Here is a 22083-nt window from a genome sequence, read left to right on the forward strand (position 1 = left end):
TTTAAATTTAAAAAAAGTATCAAAATAGAAATAAATTTCAAATAAAAACATAAAGAAAAATTAAAATTTACGTTTTTTCTCTGAATTTTTTTAAATTGAAGTTTAATTTTATTTTAAATCTAATAGTGTAAAAACAAAATATATTTTCAATTTGATTTTTTTGATAATCAAACCAATTTTTATTTTGTTTTGGCAGTATGAAATAAAAATCTAACGACTTCTCCCATAGTGAGTAGATAGCTTAAAAAAATTTTGACCAATATTTTATGTGTCGCCATCCACTTTTAGTTGTAACCTAAGGTTTTATTTCTTCAAAATCTTCCACTATTCACGTAATTATATTCCATTCTTCCCACGTATGTATGTTAAACCCCTAAACAACAAACTGTGAACAGCGCAAAGAAATTCGATAACAACTCTATGTGGATAATTTAAACGTAACGACCGAAAGCTTATGTATACAAAAGTTCTTCAATTGAAAAAACAAATGTGTCTCCATAAAGCTTTAAAGCTTATAAGAATTTCTGGAAATTCCAGCACTTTAATTCCAAGCATTTTGACATGTGTCATTGAACACGAACTATACAAAAGCAGAGAGATTGGAAAAAATATGTGTAGTATTTTATTATTTAAAGAACAACCTTTAAATAATAAAATACTAGTGAATTTAAGATATTAAAAATAAAATAAAAAATACTTTATTATGTAGTATGTAAATATATAATTGTATCAACAATAAAATATGTATACAAATATTTTTTAATTTATTTGTTATATGTAATTGATATGGATATTGTGAAGAAATCAATAATACAAGTTGGATCTAAGTGTGCAATTTATGTGGTAATTCTAAAAAATACATTTGTTTCAAGACTTTTATGTATTTATGTACATATGTATGTTTGTATCTTTCAGTTTTTGTATATAATTCTTTAAATGTTATATAAACATTAAATGACGTTATTGTGAAAGGAATACAATTAGACAAAAATAAATAGATAATTATATTTACATCTTAGCAAAATGTCTGTAGATACATGTGGAAGAGTAAATTTGGGCACTGCTGGAGTAATAACAACCGCAAATCCAAGCGGCGGCAGCCATTCGGCACTTTTACAAAAGCAAATGTCATTCAAAACATCCGTTGGTGCCAATCAATTATCGAAAGCAGATGAAATAGAAGTTATTGAAAACGGTCACAACGATACTTCATCGGCACGCTACAATAAGGTAAATAATCAAATATAGTTATACCTACCTAACTTATATCAATTTTTAAAGATATGTTGAACTGTGTATTACGTTTTAAGTACATACATATGTATTTCGTAACTATTTTTGAAAATGACAATTAATATTTCTTTAATATAAGGTTTAAAATATTGCTTTTTAACAAACCATGAAATATTTTGCCTTGTATGTTTCCTTTAGAACTAATAAAACAAAATCGTAGACAAAAGTATAAAAAATTTCCGTTTCATTAAATGGCTGAAACGGGGCTGCCTCTACAAATATAATAGACGATAGCGTCCACTAGCCCTCATCATAAATACCAAGTATACCCATATAAATATGTTAATTGTGGAACAATCATAATTAAGTTACTTTTAAGTACCCATAACACCGACCGACACTCAAATTATTAAAAAACCGCCACAGTTTTTTCTGTTTTGTATTTCATTTAAATACTTCTTCCTGGTATACAGTTAGCTATATTTATCCATAGTTTTTAATATGTACATCATTATACGTACAAATTCATTAGCTTTCAATGAAATATTACATTTTATGGCTTCATTCTATTACATTTTTTTTAGTTTAACAAAAATATTAACGCATTTTTTCCTAAACATGTACTTCTATGTTATTAACCCCCTCATTTTATAAAACGAAACTTTCGTTAACGTAAAAATTTTTTATGAAGGATACTGGGAAATTTTTGAAAATTTATTAAATTTGAACTATTGATTACAATGGTGAAATGTAGACAAAATATCGACCACTTCATCTATCACAGGGAACTAGTTAATTGGATATGCTGTAATATAACTAGTGAAAGGTTCAAAATGACACTTTTCGTACTGATGGGCATTCATCTAACTTTAATAAATTTCTTTGTTAAAATTTTAAATTTGGTTACTTTATAAGTATTTTAACAAAACAAATACATAAAAATGTTCACAAACTTCATACACATTATTATTAAATTTTAGAAAGTAAATATAAATAAACATTTAGAACAATAATAATATTGTGTTTCCTCACTTATCACGACGGTAGATATTAAATTTATTGCTTATAAGTTTACGCTTGTATTCATACAAAATTCGTATGAAGACAAGTTAAAGCACTCTTTAGCTTTAAAAACCACTAATAAAATAGCGAAATCAAATGATTTTGGCTATCATTTGTTTTACAGAAGGGCATTTCCAAATTGTGTAAAAATGATGCTGCCCAATTTGTATATTGTCAAATACTCATCTATTAATCCAATAATGTATAGATTAAGTTTTTTTCCCAAAATATAATAGATTTAATTTTTTCATAATTAGTAGTTACATTGGCAGAATATAAAACTGCGTCCTCATAAGTAAGATGTGAATTATTACTAGGTAATTCAGTAATATAATATATATATATATATATATATATATAATAATATATATTATATATATTATATATATATATATATATATAATATATATATATATATATATATATATATATATATAATATATATATTATATATATATATATATAATATATATATATATATATATACGTATGAAGACAAGTTAACCACTAATAAAATAGCCAAAGCAAATGATTTTGGCTATCATTTGTTTTACAGAAGGGCATTTCCAAATTGTGTAAAAATGATGCTGGCCAATTTGTATATGTATAATAAACAAATGTTTCTCATAATATATATATATATATATATAATATAATATATATATATATAAATATATATAATATATATATATATATATATATATTATATCATATATATATATATATATATATAATAATATATATATATAATATATAATAAACTATATATATATATATATATATATATATATATATTATATATATATATATATATATATCTATATATATATATATATATATTATATATATATATATAATATATATATATAATATTTTATGAGAAACACTTGTTTATTATGCAACTTTATTATTTTATTTTAAGTGTATTTTATACTTAGTGGCCTTATCCTGATTCTCGAACTTTTTTACTTTGAATTGATTGTCATAATTTAATATTGATTGAAAAAGTTTTTCATATTAATAAAAAGACTTGCGTTTACACCTTTGTAATAAATAGACGTGTTTCTTTAAAAAGAGAAAAGTTTTAAGTCTTTTCGATCAGAAGTGGGATCTGAACGGATATTTAATTAACAACGAATTTTTACCTAACGTTTCCAAGATGAAAAAGCTTTCAACATTGAAAGTGGATGAGCTAGAACAGCTATTACGCGAACGTGAATTACCAACATCAGGTTCAAAAGCAGAACTTGTTCTACGTCTCTCAAGTTTCCTTGGTACCGATGAAATTGGTGAAAACGACGAGGATATTGATGAATTTGAGGAAACGTCTTCAACCATCGCTCCTCCTAACGACGAGGAATCAAACGTAACTCAAATTCCTCAAACCAGTAATGTTATGAGCTTGCAGCGGCAAGTTGATGACTTAAGGAAAATGTTGGAAAATACGATGAATATATTCCAAACGTATGTCGACACTAATCGTCAACAAAACACTACATCAAACATACAACATGTAGCTAATATGCAACGTCAACATGTCAATACAATTTCTAACGAATACCCAAGTTCACGTTAAAATGAAAATTATTCTGTTCGAGAAATTGCCGAAACAATTCCAGAATTTGAACCAACGAACGAATTGTCATTATCTGTTGAACAATTTGTGGAACGTGTAGATAGTGCAATACAGGCATATCGGTGGGAAGAGAAGTGTCTACTTCTTGCGGTGTACAGTAAAATGAAAGGCTACGCTCGTTTATGGTTAGATTCTCTTCAAGTTCTGCATTCCAAATGGAATGATTTTTCCAGAGAGTTAATAAAAGAATTTGCAACGTCACAAGATGAAGCAGAAATTCATTTTAAAATGATAAGTGCCGTTCGGAAAAGTGATGAAAAAGTAACGGATTATTGTTTTAGAATTTGCGCGCTCGGTAAACGATACAAGTTGAGTGAAAAAGCTATCGTTAAATATATTCGGGAAGGACTACAGAATCGTGAAATTCAAGTTGCTATCGCTGCTCATTCGGTTAAACAATTACGGGAAATTTTAAGTGAGTACGAAAGAAATGTATCGGATAAACGTATGTTAAAAACGAATGATACCAAAAAAGTGGAACCGGTTCAATACCTAAAATTATTAATGGTGACAATCCGAAAAGAGAATACACAAATAAATCGGGAAAAGAAATTAAGTGTTATAACTGTAACGAAATAGGTCACATTTCTACAAATTGTCCAAAACCTCAAAAACGTCATCGTTGTGAAAAATGTCATAAAGTTCACGCTAAAAATGAAATTGAATGTAAGCAGAATGTCACAATAAAAAATATGTTTTGTTATGGTGATGATATTTTCAAAATAAATGTGAAGAAAAATGGTAACACATTAAGTGCTTTCGTTGACACCGGAAGACAAGACATTTTCGCGAGCGGTAATATAACTTTGTCGGTTGTAAACGGAAAAATGATAATTGAAAATAAAATTTATGCACAAATAAAAACTGTTAACAATATTAATAAAAATGTTAAAGAAAAAAAAACGAATTTGAAATTAATAAACAGTGTATAAAATGTGATTTAGATGATGAAGACACAAAAGCGAAATTAAACGAAGTAATTATACAAAAATAAAAACGTGTTTTCAAATACATTACAAAATCTCGGTAAAACGGATTTAGTTGAAATGAAAATAAATTTAATAAATTCTAAAATTGTGTCACAAGCTCCGTACCGTGTTCCAGAACCAAAGAAAGAGATAATTAGAATTATGGTCCAAGAACTTTTAGACAACGATATAATAAACCCTTCTAATTCAGAATATGCAAGTCCAGTTGTACTTCAAAAAAAGAAAAATGGAAGTGATCGATTATGCATTGATTACAGACAATTAAATCAGTTAATGGTTAAAGAAAATTTCCCCACGCCAAATATAGAAGAGTGTATTCAAGAAGCTATGAAATTTAAATACTTTACAACATTAGATATGAACAGTGGTTATTATCAAATTTTAATTGAACCTGAAAGTCGTAAGTATACAGCTTTCATTACTACTGACGGTCACTTCAAATTTAAACGTATGCCCTTTGGTCTAAAAAACGCACCAATGCACAGTGGGGCAGAATGGAAATTTTTTGGAAATAAATCTGGCTTTTCTAAACGGCTGATCCGATCGGGATAAAATTTGGCGTGAGCGTAGCCAAGGAGTATTCGAGTTTAAGTTTTGAAGATGAACCCCGCAGATGCCCCAGGGACGGCGCTGTGGCGGCTCAAAATAGGGTACCTACGACATGTAAAATTTTTAAACTCGTGCCATTTTTTTGTTTTTCACCCAAATACAATTTTAAAATTTTTATATTTACTGAAAGCGCTCGACGAGATCTTGAAACATGCTTGTACATACTACTTATCTCTTATAATATCCGAGTTATAGGCATTTAAAAATTTAGTGATACAAAATTTACCATACCTTGGTCCGCCTTTTTTTGAATACCGGGCGTAATTTTGGACCAAATGGACTCAATTTTTTCCTGTTAGTTAGACAACAAATTTTCCAATAATATACAAAAAATCTTAGATCAATATCATTTACAGATCCAAAAATATACGTTTTTTAATTTAAAAATTCAAAAAATTTTAGATTTTTGCCGTTTTTTTGCCCAAAATGTGTCTTAACTCTTTTATTAATAAAATAAAATTTTCTTTAAGAACATATAACAATTTTATAGTTTTCTAAAAGGTATCTTTACGCAGAACGCTTTGGCGTAAAAAACTTGTCCTATTTTTTTGAAAATGTTGCCACTGCGTCCTTCCGAATATGACCTATTTTTTATCAAAACTTCAACTTTGGGCGACATGTTCTAAAATCCCAAAGCTGAAATCAGAAAACTGAAAGCAGTTTTGGAAACCTCAATATGTTTTCTATGGAGTAACCAAAAGTATTTTTCCAGCCCTGAAAGAAATGTGGACCCTATGGGCAAAAATGTAAAAAATCCCATTTTTGGGATTTTCATTCCTATTTTTGGGAATTGCGGGATGCCCTTTGACCTTTTTAATTTTTTTTTTTTGCATTTTTTTATTTGAAATGACAAATTTAATAAGCGTTGAAGATTTCATTGAGTTTTGTTCATAAATAAAGATTTTGTCATATATTACATATTTGTTAAATTTCTAAAACTATGCTTTATATCAAAATTTTAATAGGGTCGCAGATAGCTACAACAATTTAGTCCATATTTATCCCTTAATATCTTTTTTTAGTTAGATATGGAAATTCGCGGCCCTTTACAAAAAATTTCAAGCCAATATCTCAATTACATTCAAAAATATATTCACTTAAACCTGTATCCTTTAATTTCATATTTTAGTATTAAATATGACAGAACAAGTTTAAGGGCCTTATGCAAAAATGATTATTAAAGTTAACAATGGTTTACTGCACACTTTTTCCATATAAAAACTGGTTTTAACAACCATTGTTAACTTAATAATCTTTTTTGCATAAGGCGGTAAATCTTATATTTACCTATTTTCTTTTTTTGTTTGCTTATCCTTATAATGCTTAAATTTTCAGAAATTTTTACCTCAATTTTTTCGACAGATCATTTCGTTCTGTTTCGTTTATGATCATATAGGTAAAAATATACAGGTAATGATAATTTCGATTCATTCACTAATAAGAAATATCAATGACTGAATTACAGGTTATAGTAATATAGTCCAAAATGTTAATAGGTAGACAGTTCGTAATTTTTTACTTTGGAATACCTGTATCGTAAATGACAAGAATTGGTATATAAGCATCATTAACAGCATCGATAATTGTGTCAGACTTTTCAGAAGACCATCTAAGGAAAATTCATAACTGTGATGTTGTCTTAATGTGTAAGTGGGGATGTGACGGTTTATCAGCACTTCCAGAATACAAACAAGCTTGTGGAAGTCGGACATTAGCAGACTACAAAAGTGTATTTATGTCATCATTAGTGCCATTACGAATTCGTTCATATTCCCTTAATCCATCATATTCAAGCATCGGAAATTCATTTGAAGATATATGTATCAATACAACTACGGGTTCAAAAAATTTTTGTAGACCCATTGGATTTGAATATATAAAGGAGTCAAAAAAAACAACAAAAGATTTAGTGGAATATTTAAAAGATGAAATAAATGCACTGGAGCCCATTTGCATAAAAATAAAGGAATTCTCTATAAACGTATCATATCAGCTAAGCTTAACAATGATTGATGGAAAGGTCAGCAATGCCATAACAGAAACTTCTTCCTTCTGGAGATGCTCAATATGTAATGAAAAAAAGTCGCAATTCTCAAATATAAACAAAAGCAGAAGTATTAATGAAGAAGTCCTGTCTTTCGGAATTTCACCACTTCATGCCAGAATACGATTTTTGGATTACTTTTTACACATAGCATACGACCTCAAATATAGAAGTGTGCCAGAGAATCTTACTAAATCTACAAAAAATAATGAAGAATTGAAAGAACTGAGAGCTGCGGAAAAAAGCAGAATCCAAGAAGAATTTAAAGTTCAGATGGGATTAAACATCGACAAACCACTTCCAAGTTGCGGTAGTACAAATGACGGTAATACGGCGAGAAGGTTTTTTCGTGATTTTGAAATTACTTCAAAAATAACTGGAATCGACAAGGAGTTGCTTCGAAGAGTTAACACTATTTTAATGGCACTGAATAGTAAACATAAAATTAATGGAAATCGATTTGGGGAATACACATCTGAAATTTCTAAATTACTTGTATCTCTGTATCCATGGAGGGAACTAACACCAACAGTAAACAAAGTATTGTGTCATGGTCAAATAATAATTGAATCGAATATTCTTCCACTTGGAGAGTTAACAGAAGAAGCCCAGGAAGCGAGGAATCGAGATTTTAAGCATGTTCAACTTTTCAGCTTAAGAAAATGCTCCAGGCAATCACAGAATGAAGATATTTTTAATAGTTTACTTCTATCTTCTGATCCTGTTCTTTCAACTATGCGAAAAAGATGGATTTGTTATGAAACTCTATCATCTGAAAACGAGGAAGATTTAAAGGACTTATATTACCCTCAGGATATGTATACCGATATGACAGATTATTTTATAGAAAATAAGTAGTGTTAGGAATTAACTATATAAGTAGGTTGTAAGAATTAATTGTATTATGTTTAAGATAAACAGTTCAAATAAAAAAGCTATTATACTGATGATATTGTATTAAATTGTGTTTATATTTCGGTGGGCGGGAAAGGTGGTTTGTGTGGAGTGATTTAGGTGTTGTTGTGCGTGGCTCATAATAAAATTATATTTTTTATTGTATATACAATGTTATAGGCTTTAATAAAATAAATAACTAAATAATTTTTAAAAATTGTCCAAATATTTTATTCAACACCAAATATATGTTCTGTCATACTTAATACTAAAATCTAACTAAAAAAAGCTATTAAGGGATAAATATGGACTAAATTGTTGTAGCTATCTGCGACCCTATTAAAATTTTGATATAAATCATAGTTTTAGAAATTTAACAAATATGTAATATATGACAAAATCTTTATTTATGAACAAAACTCAATGAAATCTTCAACGCTTGTTAAATTTGTCATTTCAAATAAGAAAATGCAAAAAAAAATTAAAAAGGTCAAAGGGCATCTCGCAATTCCCAAAAATAGGAATGAAAATCCCAAAAATGGGATTTTTTACATTTTTGCCCATAGGGTCCACATATCTTTCAGGGCTAAGAAAATACTTTTGGAGTAAATGGAAAACATATTGAGGTTTCCAAAACTGCTTTCAGTTTTCTGATCCCAGCTTTGGGATTTTAGAACATGTCGCCCAAAGTTGAAGTTTTGATAAAAAAATAGGTCATATTCGGAAGGACGCAGTGGCAACATTTTCAAAAAAATAGGACAAGGTTTTTACGCCAAAGCGTTCTGCGTAAAGATACCTTTTAGAAAACTATAAAATTGTTATATGTTCTTAAAGAAAATTTTATTTTATTAATAAAAGAGTTAAGACACATTTTGGGCAAAAAAACGGCAAAAATCTAAAATTTTTTGAATTTTTAAATTAAAAAAACGTATATTTTTGGATCTGTAAATGATATTGATCTGAAATTTTTTGTATATTATTGGATTTTGTTGTCTAACTAACAAAAAAAATTGAGTCCATTTGGTCCAAAATTACGCCCGGTATTCAAAAAAAGGCGGACCAAGGTATGGCAAATTTTGTATCACTAAATTTTTAAATGCGTATAACTCGGATATTATAAGAGATAAGTAGTATGTACAAGCATGTTTCAAGATCTCGTCGAGCGCTTTCAGTAAATATAAAAATTTTAAAATTGTATTTGGGTGAAAAACAAAAAATGGCACGAGTTTAAAAATTTTACATGTCGTAGGTACCCTACTTTGAGCCGCCACAGCTCCATCAAAACTTAAACTCGAATACTCCTTGGCTACGCTCACGCCAAATTTTATCCCGATCGGATCAGCCGTTTAAAAATGCCAGATTTATTTCCAAAAAATTTCCATTCTGCCCCACTGTGCAATGGTTTTTCAAAGATTAATGCTGGTAAAGAGAATATGATACACTATATGGACGATATTCTTATTGGTAGTAACACAGAACAAGAGATGTTTGATAAGTTAAGTATTGTACTTAAAGTGCTACAAGAAGCAAATTTAACATTAAATATAAAGAAATGTGAATTTTTCAAAACAACTATCGAATTTTTAGGACATCAGTTAACTACTGATGGCATTTGTCCTGGAAAGGTAATGTCTGCAGCTATAGAAGCATTCAAACGTCCTGGAAATGTTCAAGAAATACGAACATTTTTGGGTTTAAGTGGATATTTTCTTAAATTTATTCCAAATTATTCTATAATATCTGAACCACTAAGAAAACTCCTTCGAAAGGATCAACAATTTGTTTGGACAAATGAACAAGAAACATCATTTAATGTATTTGAAAAATAAGTTGTCATCTCAGCCCGTTATGCCAGCTTTTCGTTTGGAAGTAGAACATGAAATTCACACTGACGCAAGTTCTATTGGATTAGCTGGAGTATTATTACAACAAGAAAATGGTAAATTAAGACCCGTAGCATATTACAGTCGTTCAACAAGTCCAACGGAAAAGAATTTTCACAGTTATGAACTGGAAACTTTAGCAGTGGTCGAAACATTAGAAAGGTTTCGTTATTATATACATGGTAAGCAAGTTAAAGTCATAACAGATTGTAGTGCTGTTAAGTCAGCTATGACGAAACGAGAATTAATTCCACGTATAGCTCGTTGGTGGTTAAGAATTCAAGATTTTGACGTGATTTTGGAACACCGAAAGGGTCAATGTATGGAACATGTTGATGCCCTAAGCCGTATGCCTAACGAGCCTCCAAGTGCTATAGATGTCGCTACTCTTAAAATAGATAAAGTTAATCTACACGACGACTGGTTATCTATAATGCAAATCCAAGACGATTCAATAAAAGAAATTATTTCTAAACTTCAAAATAAAGATAAAACTGTATTAAAAGATTATCATTTAGAGAATGGCAGATTATTTCGAAAATATGACAACAAGAACTTGTGGGTTGTTCCAAAAGCGTTGCGATGGAGAGTAGTAGAATATTGCCATGATAAAAATGGACATCTTGGTGTTGAAAAGACGATTGATAAACTTTTAAGTTATGTGTGGTTCTCAAGAATGAGAAATTTTGTTAAGTCGTATATTAAAGCATGTATTGAATGTGCTTACAATAAAAACAAAGGTGGTCGTAGGGAAGGTGAATACCATTTTAATGATATAGATCCTGTACCATTTCACACAATTCATTTGGATCATTTGGGACCTTTTCCAAAAAGCAGTAAACGTAATGAACATATTTTAGTTGTGGTTACTAAATTTACGCTAATTAGAGCTGTCAAAAGTACTGCGACCAGGTACGTTATAAGCATTTTAAATGAGTTTTCGAGTTATTTTGGCGTTCCGACACGTATCCGTATAATAACGGATAGAGAAACTGCTTTTACCTCAAACGAATTCAAGAGATATTGTTCGGATAATGATATCAAACATGTACTTAATGCTGTCAGAACTCCAACGGTCATGCTGAGAGAACAAATCGAACTATACTCTCGATGCTTTTACCTACTACAAATAGTGATAAACGCTGGGATGAACATTTAACGACTATTCAATGGTCTTTAAACACAATGAAGAATAAAACTTCTGGTAAAAGTCCTCATGAGCTACTATTTTGTTATTCACCAAGAGATATTTTGCAAAACAAGATCTTACAAGCAGTTCACAATAATAATCATGTTACTGAAGACGAAATGAAGAATATAAGACAGAAGGCTTCCGAAAACATTAATGAGAAACGAAAACAAGTAAAAGATCAATACGACAGAGAACATTCCATTCCTCACAAATACAAAGTTGATGAACTCGTACTTGCTGAAAACGAACCACAAAGCAGTGGTATGTCTCGCAAATTAGAGTCTCGGTACAAAGGCCCATTTATAGTGTCAAAGGTTCTTGATAAAGATAGATATATTATCGAAGATCTTCCGAATTCAAAAAGAACAACACGTCATTATTCATCAGTTTATGCTTCAGATAAATTGAAACCTTGTTGGGAATTGCCGCCTACATTTGATGATGATACCGAGTATGATTCTCCTGATGATGAAAGCGAGGACGCTTTAAATGCAGGATAGCCAACTATGAGAAACACTTGTTTATTATGCAATAACTTTATTATTTTATTTTAAATGTATTTTATACTTAGTGGCCTTATCCTGATTCTCGAACTTTTTTTACTTTGAATTGCTTGTCATAATTTAATATTGATTGAAAAACGACTTTACTGGTTTTGAGACTGCTGAAGAGGTTGAAGCAGGCAACAGTAAGGAGTATAAAGCTGCAAGAAGTGGTAGACCAAGAAAACGAAATACCTTGAATAGCATGGTAGTGGAAGGTGTACCGACCACTGTTGAAGAAGCTGTAAATGGCCCCAACAGCAATAAATGGTATGAGGCAATGCGAATGGAAATGCAGTCAATAAACAAAAATTCAACCTGTTCATTAGTTGATTTACCCCCTGGAGCAAAGGCCATAAATTCTAAATGGGTATTCGCCATTAAAAGAAATGAACATGATCAGATTGGGCGTCATAAGGACAGGCTTGTGGCTAAAGACTGTAGTCAGAGGTTTGGTGTAGATTACACTTTCTCGCCAGTGGTAAGATATTCAAGTGGAAGAAGCCCAAGTATTGAAAGTGAAGAAGCTTCTTGTCAAGAATTTTCCTGTTACTGACAAGGGTCCCTTGCACCATTATCTTGGAATCGAAATAGAACGCGAAGGTGACACGGGCACAATTACTATGTGTCAATCACAGTATGTAAAGGATTTGCTTAAAGAATATGGCATGGAGAATTGTAAGCCAATAGCAACCCCACTTGAGGCAAATCAACAAGTAAGTTGTTCTAAAGATGAGTGTGAGTTAATAGACCAACATGATTATTAATCGATTATTGGGGCGCTTATGTATCTGGCATTTGCAACGAGACCAGACATACTTCATTCCGTATCGAAACTGTCGCAACGGAATTCAAAACCTCATACTGAACATATGCAAGCGGCTAAACGAATTCTGCGTTATCTCCATGGGACAACTGATATGAAAATTTCGTACCAAGCTGATGGAAATTCAATGAACGGATACGTAGATGCTGATTGGGGTGGTAATGCCTTAGATCGCAAATCGTTTACTGGCTTTATATTTTATGTTGGTGGTTGTCCTGTATCCTGGGAATCCAGGAAGCAACCTTAGATAGATAGATAGATAGATAGATAGATAGATAGATAGATAGATAGATAGATAGATAGATAGATAGATAGATAGATAGATAGATAGGTAGGTAGGTAGGTAGATAGAACTTTGAAAACTATGTTTCAAAAGAAAGTAATGAGTGAGTAATGAATTTTGTATACAGCAGGAACTACATTACCAATGAAAATTAAGAAAACTGGTCCCTCTATTATGTACAATACGCCCATCCTAGTCACTCGTCCTAAATTTTACCAAAAGAGAGTAATAAGTGAAATTTTGTAAAAACTGTTTTTTGAAAACTTTGTTCTACAAAAAGCTACAATGGGAACTATATTATCCACCAAAATGAAGGAAATTAATCCCTCCATAAGACCCAATAGACCAATCACAATCACTCGTCCAAAATTTGGCCCTAGGGCCAAAAGAGAGTAGTGCGTAAAATTTTATAAAAACTGTTTTTTAAAAACTTTGTTTTAAAAAACTACAGCGGGAACTATATTACCCACCAAAATGAAGGAAATCGACCCTACTATAATGTCCAATGTGTCTACCTAAGTCACTCACCCAAAATATGACCCTAATATCAAAATAAAATAATAAGTGAAATGTTGAATAACAGTTTTTTAAGATGTTTTTACAAAAAACTATAGAAGGAAACTTATTACCCAAAAATATTGGACAATGGTCCTATATGACAATCTCTAAAACAGAAATTTTTTTAATAAAATGTTGAAATTTTGCAATTCCATATTTTTTTATTTACCACTATTTGTTTTAAATTGTTATTTCTAATCAATTTATTAATTCTTAATATTGTTTTAAAAAGTCTACTCTCTTTTACTTAGTTTGTAAAAATGAAAATCCTCTCCCATATATGAAAAAGAAGAATTCGGCATCCAGTTAGCTAAATTAATTTGATTATGTTGCCAGATAAAGCACTAAAAATACACCTATTACAGCAATTTCAATATGTTGCCAGATATCTTAGTTTAACTGAGTGTTATTGGCCACTTTTCCAAGTGTAATGCCGCAATTAATTTCGCTCCGCAAGTTTATCTTACAAACTAAACTGAATTAAGATCTGAAACTTTGTTTAATAAGATAAGTAAAAAAATTGCTATTTATAAATTGGTTTATCTATTTGGATAGTTACTAATTTTTCCATATTAATCCGTTTTAATAAAAAGCAAAATTTATAATTTATAATAAATATATATTTTTTTATTTTATTTATTCTTTATTTACTCTTTTTATATAGAAATTTACAATTAGCATTAAAAGCTTAACCTAAACTATAACTAACGTTGATATTGCTGGAAAATCCAATGTTTCCGTTCTTCTCAGTCGTATATAACCCTCAAATGATAGCAACTCCCTGACAAGGGGATTTGAGTGATCCAATAGTATCTTACTATTGTGAATCTACCACGTGGCACCTGTTATTGTCCTTAACAGTGCTGACTACTTTCTTTGCAATCTACCAACATTAGATGAGGATGCTGTTCCCCTTTGCTGAATGCCTTATAGCCATATCGGTTTAAGGACAGTCTTGTACAACAGTACTTTGTACTCTAAGCCTCTATTTTTTAATAAGAGACTCAATGTTCTTAGAACATTTTGAATTTTTGTAGTCTCCCAAGGTAATTGGGTGTGTGGAGTGTAAATATATCGACAGCGGGTTGTATTTCGTGCTAATTTTTCTATGAAATGTGGCAAGTGCACGCAGAAAAAAATATAGTTGTGGTAACCATAATCTAAGAGCAACATATTATGGTTAGAATTATGGTTAAATTTAAAACATATTATGATCATTATTAGTATAAAAACCTATCATATTATGATTAAATATAGTCCGAATATTTCATCATAATATAGTGATAATGTGATGTTGTAGCATCATATTGTAGTTTCAAGCAATCACATTGGCTTCAAGTAGTCATATTATTGTTTCAAGTAACCATATTATGGTCACAAGTAGTCACATGTTATTTGTTAATTTTCTTTTAAACAAACATAAAACTTCCAAGTACTGATATTCCCATAAAAAATATATATCCACACTTTCAAGCCAATATACGAAACTTCAAATTTTGTACTCAAAATTGCGAGGAATTAGCACTTATAAGTTTTTCTTATCACTTAATGTTTATTATTTTTTGCGACACTTAATTTGTTTAAAACCCCGAAAATAATTTATATTTTACAAAGGAAAAAAATATATATACATTTTTTATTCTTTGACATTTCTTTTTGATTAAAACTGAATAAAAGTTAAAACTGAATAAATAAAAAATAATAAAAAAGAAAAGTTGTAATTTTTCGTATTGAAAATTAAAAAAGTATTTTACATACTTTTTTTCATTCTGCATTAGTGCCGAAAAGAATAACAATAAGACGTGTTTATAATATGTTTTGAGATAAAATATCTTTTTTAAAAAAATAATTAACTAATATTTTCATTCACTGCCATATAAAATTCCAATAATAACACACAAAAAATAACGTCCAAAAAATACATTATTTATTTAGTACCTTTTGAACAACTGTGTTAATTTTTGTGCTTCTACTAACACATTCACCAGTTAGGTCTTTGACAGGCGACTTAGGTTCTTGACAATAAGTTTCGTCTTTATACTACTATATGCTTGGAGCACTCTAATGTGCAGATATACTGGACATCCGCCATATTTAGCATTGTGATTTTTACCACAGTTACTGCATTTTCGTTTATTGTTATCTGTTTATGGGTGGGGACAATTTTGGCTTTTATAGATGTCTCCGCATATCACACTAACAGATGGAATTCTTGGCAATTTAGGCATTAAGGAGAAGCTCTGCAGTTACTTTCGTTTTAGAAAATATCTTAAACTGTATATTGAGTATCACCCTTTTTCTTCAATTGTGAAGAGTTAAAAGTAGTTTCATCTCTAAACACTGTTTGAAAAATTTTGTCCTTGTCAGATTCTAGCGTATTTTTAATGTCATCAGTTGGTACAAAGCTGTCTACACCATTGATAACTACTGCCAAACCCCTTTTAGTTGATACGTGTAATACTATTGTTCTAAACGACTTTTCTGAATAAGTCTTTATTTTTGTTTCCTGAATGTTCCCTTGGCGTAAAGAGAAATTTTGGAAATTTACTATACCTACAAGTTGGACAACTAATTAACCAAAAGACTGGTGATAGGTTCGTGCATATAGAGGGGAGGTGGCTTGTGTTTTTTTAAAGTCATGGATGGTACTTTTTTATTTTCATGGTTGTCAAGGAGTGCAAAACGATTTTGACTTACCGAATTTGTTTTCGTCTGTTTTGGATTTGGTTCCAATTTTGAAGTCCATACGTTTTGTATAGGTAACATAATGGTCCATACCCGTTTGGATCATTTCCGTTTTATGTGAGCTCAATGTATTTAGAGTGTTTTTTTTTTTGGTATTGCAACAGAAAGATCAATACTATCATGAATGATTTTTATGATGTTAATATTATTATTGGTAATATTTGTGATATTGTTCACATTACTATTTTTATCAACCATTAAATCAATTGTTTGTTTATCTATTTTTTCTTTTGCGTTGTCTTCCACACAATTTTCTGATTTGGGCGCACTTGAGAGAGGAGATCTCACGTTTGTTGTTGTTTTTTAATCTGTCTATTTAGACCTGGTCCAAACAAGTTTCCAAGTACGGGAAACTCCGTACCGCGAGAGAGATGTATGGTATTCTTACTCTTTTTCTCTCACGCAAAATCAAAAGCTTCATAAAAAAAGTTTCTTAGTGTCAGTGTTGCCACAACTAAATTTTTTTCTATCCAAAATTCGAATAAAAAATAACCAAATTAAGAAAAAAGTAAACAAAATTATTTTTATTTGTTTTATGTTTACATTTGGACATTAAAATAACAAATTTATTTTCTGAAGTGGAACTATGTTAAATTTCGTCGCTAAACTGGTATTATGAAGACAGTTATGAGCGTTAAGGTAATTTTATGTACGGGATCTTATATGAGACGTATGGTCAATTATGGAGCAATTCTAATAAAATCTGACAGAGATATTTTAGTTCCTTTAAACCTTGAGTATGTTGAATTTTGTTGCTATATTGCAGTACATTCGCAGATTCGTTAACAAATGCAATTAATATTTATTTTAAAAAATAACTGAGTTTTTAACGCGTTTTAGCGCAATTTAAATATACTCCACATATGACGTTTTGGAAAACAATTTTAAATTATAAAATTCTTCCCATTTTATGTACAGATTTGGAGATTTCGTTCGAAATTTGGGTTTAAATTATAATAACATGTAGCGGATGTTAGCATTACATTCATAACTTCAGCAATATTTGTAAACGTAATCTATCCAAATTACCCGACAAATTGACCGAAATATAGAACTTAAGACAGTAAAATAAAAATATCATCTAGAAAATGTAAATAAAGAACTAAAAGTCATGGTGAGATAGTAGAAATCAAAGGTCATGAGTATCAAATCTTTGCATATATCGCGATGATTGTTCGTCGTACGAGTTTAGATGTTATTACAACTTTTGTATACAATACAATTTCATTTTCCTTAGCTGTGTTACTTAAAAATATCAGTTGATTAATACTTTAAAGATATTGTGATACAATTCTTGCACCAATTAGCAGAAAATACTTTATTCTTATTAAATCATTTATCTTAGAATTTCGGCAAATTAGCACAGTATTTTGTTTATGCGAAATTTCAAATAGGTATAGAAGTTGCAATTATACTTAAAATTTTAAATTCTTACAAAATTTTTTTTTCATACAAGTATATTAAAGAAAAGGACGGACGAGTTTGGATCGACCCAAAAAGTGATTTTTAGTTCATGGATGCACCAAAAGGAGAGAGAGGATTCATTATTCATTGTGTTAAATTGACTAGTGTAATATTACGGTGTTGTTATGATTTTAGTCAACTCAATTAATATGTGGAAAACTCATACCAATTAAGATATCGAAAAATACAAATTGCAGTAAAAAAATTTCGAATAGTAAAAAAAAATTCCAAAATTCAAAACAGGACGATATGTATATTTACATAATTGATTTAAAAATAGAGATAAAAGAATTTTTTTATTTTATTTTTGGAATAAAAGCAAACAGCATTTAGTTCAATTGTTTGCAAAAAATAACTAAAACGAAAAAAAAATCCACATTACCATAATTCAAAACAGGACGATATGTATATTTACATAATTGAATTATAACTAGAGATAAAATAATTTTTTTATTTTTGGAATAAAAGCAAACAGCATTTAACCAAAACGAAAAATTTATTCACATGTACACATGCAAAATAAAAATAACCAATTTTGGTTAATAATAACCAAAGTGCCAACACTGCTTAGTGTGGACCGGCAGTTATTTTTATACCCACCATCAAAAAAGATGGGGGGGGGGGGTATATTGTTTTTGTCATTCCGTTTGAAACACATTGAAATATTCGTCTAAGACCCATAAAAGTATATATATTCTGGGTCCTTATTAGATTTTAAGACGATCTAGCCATGTCCGTCTGTCTGTTGAAAACACGATATGGAAGTAGATAGCGAGCTGAATTTTTGCACAGATACTTATAGTTGATGCAGTTTGTTTGGTATTGAAAATGGGCAATATCGGTCCACGATTTCGTCTAGTCCCCATATAAGGCCCCCTTCAGAAAATGACTTTATCGTCCATATTTAGCTAACAGAAGCATCAATAGTGGTGAAATTCGGCACAAACATGTCTTATGGAAACGTAAATCTCTTGATAGAATTTTATAAGGATCGGTTTAAAATTGACCCCACCTCCCATATAAAGTCCCCTTCAGAAAATGACTTTATCGCTCATAACTGTCTAAAAGACATGAAACCGTAAATCTCTTGGTTAAATTTTATAAGAATCGGTCCAAAATTGACCCTACCCCAATATAAAGTCCCCTTCAGAAAATGACTTTAATGCTTATATCTGACTTTAAGAAACATATATAGCAATAAAATTCGATATAAAAAAGTTTTATAGGAATTAAAGTGATTTTCTTTTGACTCAAAAATGTTAATACACCAGTAAAATTCTACATAAACAAGTTTTTTAAAGCTAAAAGCTCTTTATCAAATTTGGAAGGATCGGTCCTTAATTAACCGGCCCTTGTAATGCCCTCTTAAAAAATTACCATAAAGCTCATTACTAGTTTACAGCGATCATATTCTACATAAACAAGTTTTGTAGGAAATCGGTCTATAACTGACTCATAACTTATTGGCTGTAATGGTCAAATACGACTACAGCGATGAAATTTCACATAAAAATATTTGTATGAGCCCATACCCTATGCCCCTATTAAGGTCACCACCTTATTAAATGCCCTCTTCCAAATATTTCCTCGATGTTCATATTAATATTGACATATGATTCAACATAGATCGATAATATCAAAATTTATTAATAAGAATGATTTGATGGTGGGTATATAAGATTCGGCATGGCCGAATATAACACTCTTACTTGTTTTCTTTTGCGCTATTATCTACTAGGGTATTCAAACGATTAATCGTCGTTCGGTTAATCGATTAATTTTTGACGATTATTTATTTTGTTTTCCCATACAACAAGACTAATAATCCTATAATTACTGTACAGGATGAGCTTATTGGAAATAGTTATTATGTAATATAAAAACAAATTATTTAATAAACTAACAATTATATAAACTAAAAATTGATTTCCGAAACTGCGTTGCATTGATTTCAAATTGAATAGATGACGGTAGAGGGTTCCAAAGACGAATGCAATGTATAACAAAATGCCATTCAGATACAAGTTTGTTATGTCGAATTTGAATTAAATTGTTATTCCTCCTAGAACGGGTGAATGATAAACGATTAAACAAATATGGCGGCTCATTAGTAAATATGATTTTATGCATTAGTAGTAATGATCTTATTTTAAGATCACAAAAACGTATTCCAAACATTTTGCGTTCATATGGTGTTATGTGGGACGATCTTCCCAAATTGAAAACATATCTTAATATAGCATTATACATATTATTTAATTTTTTACTGCTTTGGTAATCAGAACTTGTGAAATTTCACAACCATATAAAAGTGTTGGAAGCAGATAAGTTTTAGCTTTCAAAATTCGTATGTACTGGAGTTAGATCCAGGGAACCAGGTAAGGGAAGAGTTGAACATGATATTTAGCCAAGAAAAAATAAAATTACGAATGACATTTTGACAAGAATAAACCACGAACTGTATAACTGTTTTCAATAGTCCTAGTTTTTTTTTGGTTCAATGGCAGATATTAAAATTTTATGATTAGTTGTCGTTAAATACTCACCACCGAGTACAAAGTGGCATAATTTTAGATCTGTTCTATTCGCGCTCCGATAATTAGCAAGACACTTTAAGATTAAGTTTTTATCATAGGGAGAACACAGTTTAACCATTTGGTTTTGGAGACAACTATAACTCTAAATATGTATTAGTAAAATTTTCTTTAGAAGTGTTAGTGTATAAAAGCTTTTTACCACACATACAATGCTCACGTAGTTGTATAAAATCGGTCGAAATAATATTACAATGTTTTTATTGCATAAATTTTCTCAAATTAATACATTTTAAATTGTAGATTGCATTTATAAAAGCATGATAATATTTTTCATGCATTCTATATTTGTTAAAATATAAAAATCTTTAATTTCTTGGATTATCATAAATTTGTTTACTACTAATAAATGCTACTCTGCACCTTCAATTTGAAATTAGAAAAACAAAAAATGAAATATCAAACAATTGAAAAAATAATTTTTTGATTTGTGAAAATTAAAACGATTTCGATAAAGAAAATATATTAAAACAATTGTAAATAATAAATAATATGTGTTTGTGTTATAAAAATTGTGTCCGAATCGTTTTTTTGCGAATTTTGGACCTGAAATATTGAATATTTGTTGTTGTAGCTTTGTGTTGAATTCACACAGAACACGTAAATGTGAATATAGAACGCTTTTTTTTCGTGGTAAAGCTTGAGTTGGCAATCTATGTGTATTATCTATGTAGGTTGATGTCAATAATATTTCTCTTAAGTTCATCAAAGCTTTTATTAAACAAGGTTTCCATACGAGCTTCCATACGTGCTTCACTCTCTTCAAACATGGATTTAATAAGAGCAAGGACGTTATCAAATCTCTTATCAAGTTTCTTATCCACAATAGTTAAGAGTTTGAAAGGAGAATCAGTTACCGAAAGCCTTGGTGTTTTTGGAACATTACCTATAATCTTTGGGCAGCCTTTCTAATTCTTTTTGGTGCATTGAGAATATTTTGTAAATTCTCATTATTGAACTCCTCATTAGAGAGACTTTCAGTTCTGTTATTGTGGTTGTTGGCCTCGTAGGTGTTGTAATTCATTTTGTTCAATTTAAAAACAAGTAAGAGTGCTATATTCGGCTGTGCCGAATCTTATATACCCTTCGCCATAGTGTATTTTAAACATATTAGCTTTATAAATTTTAAATTTTTCCCGTCTACATTATTACTAAACCAAAAGAAAAACAAAATTCACAAGGCATCTAAAACAACAGACATCTATACACACAAAACGAAAAACACAGAAAAACAAAAACAAAATAACTCAATAAAACCAACCTACATCAAAATATACGAACAGAATTTACAAAAACAAAACAAAAAGAAAATACACATCTCAATGACGCCAACAGCATCTAAACATAAAAAATGCGCAGCTGAATTAAACCAAATACATCTACACACGCACATGTACATCTTTATCCAATTCACAATGTTGTTGTTGCTTTAGCATGAAAAAAATGTGTGTTTTTTGATGAAATTTTCAGAGATTGTCTCGGATTTTTGCTCATATCTCCGTTATTTATAGACCGATTTTGCTGATTTT

General features: G+C 29.9%; 1 protein-coding gene across 1 annotated transcript in view; it reads left to right on the top strand.

Annotated features, from left to right (window-relative positions):
- Window positions 1-719: 719 nt before the first annotated feature.
- Window positions 720-22083, top strand: part of LOC111687492 — a 61405-nt gene continuing 40041 nt past the window's right edge. Inside the window, exons 1-2 of the mRNA XM_046947806.1 lie at window positions 720-843; window positions 1020-1230. Of these exons, the coding sequence (XP_046803762.1) occupies window positions 839-843; window positions 1020-1230 (216 nt within the window). The 5' untranslated portion in view covers window positions 720-838. The remainder of the gene's footprint in view (window positions 844-1019; window positions 1231-22083) is intronic.

The sequence above is a fragment of the Lucilia cuprina genome, chromosome 4, assembly GCF_022045245.1.
Source record: "Lucilia cuprina isolate Lc7/37 chromosome 4, ASM2204524v1, whole genome shotgun sequence".
Taxonomy (NCBI): domain Eukaryota; kingdom Metazoa; phylum Arthropoda; class Insecta; order Diptera; family Calliphoridae; genus Lucilia; species Lucilia cuprina.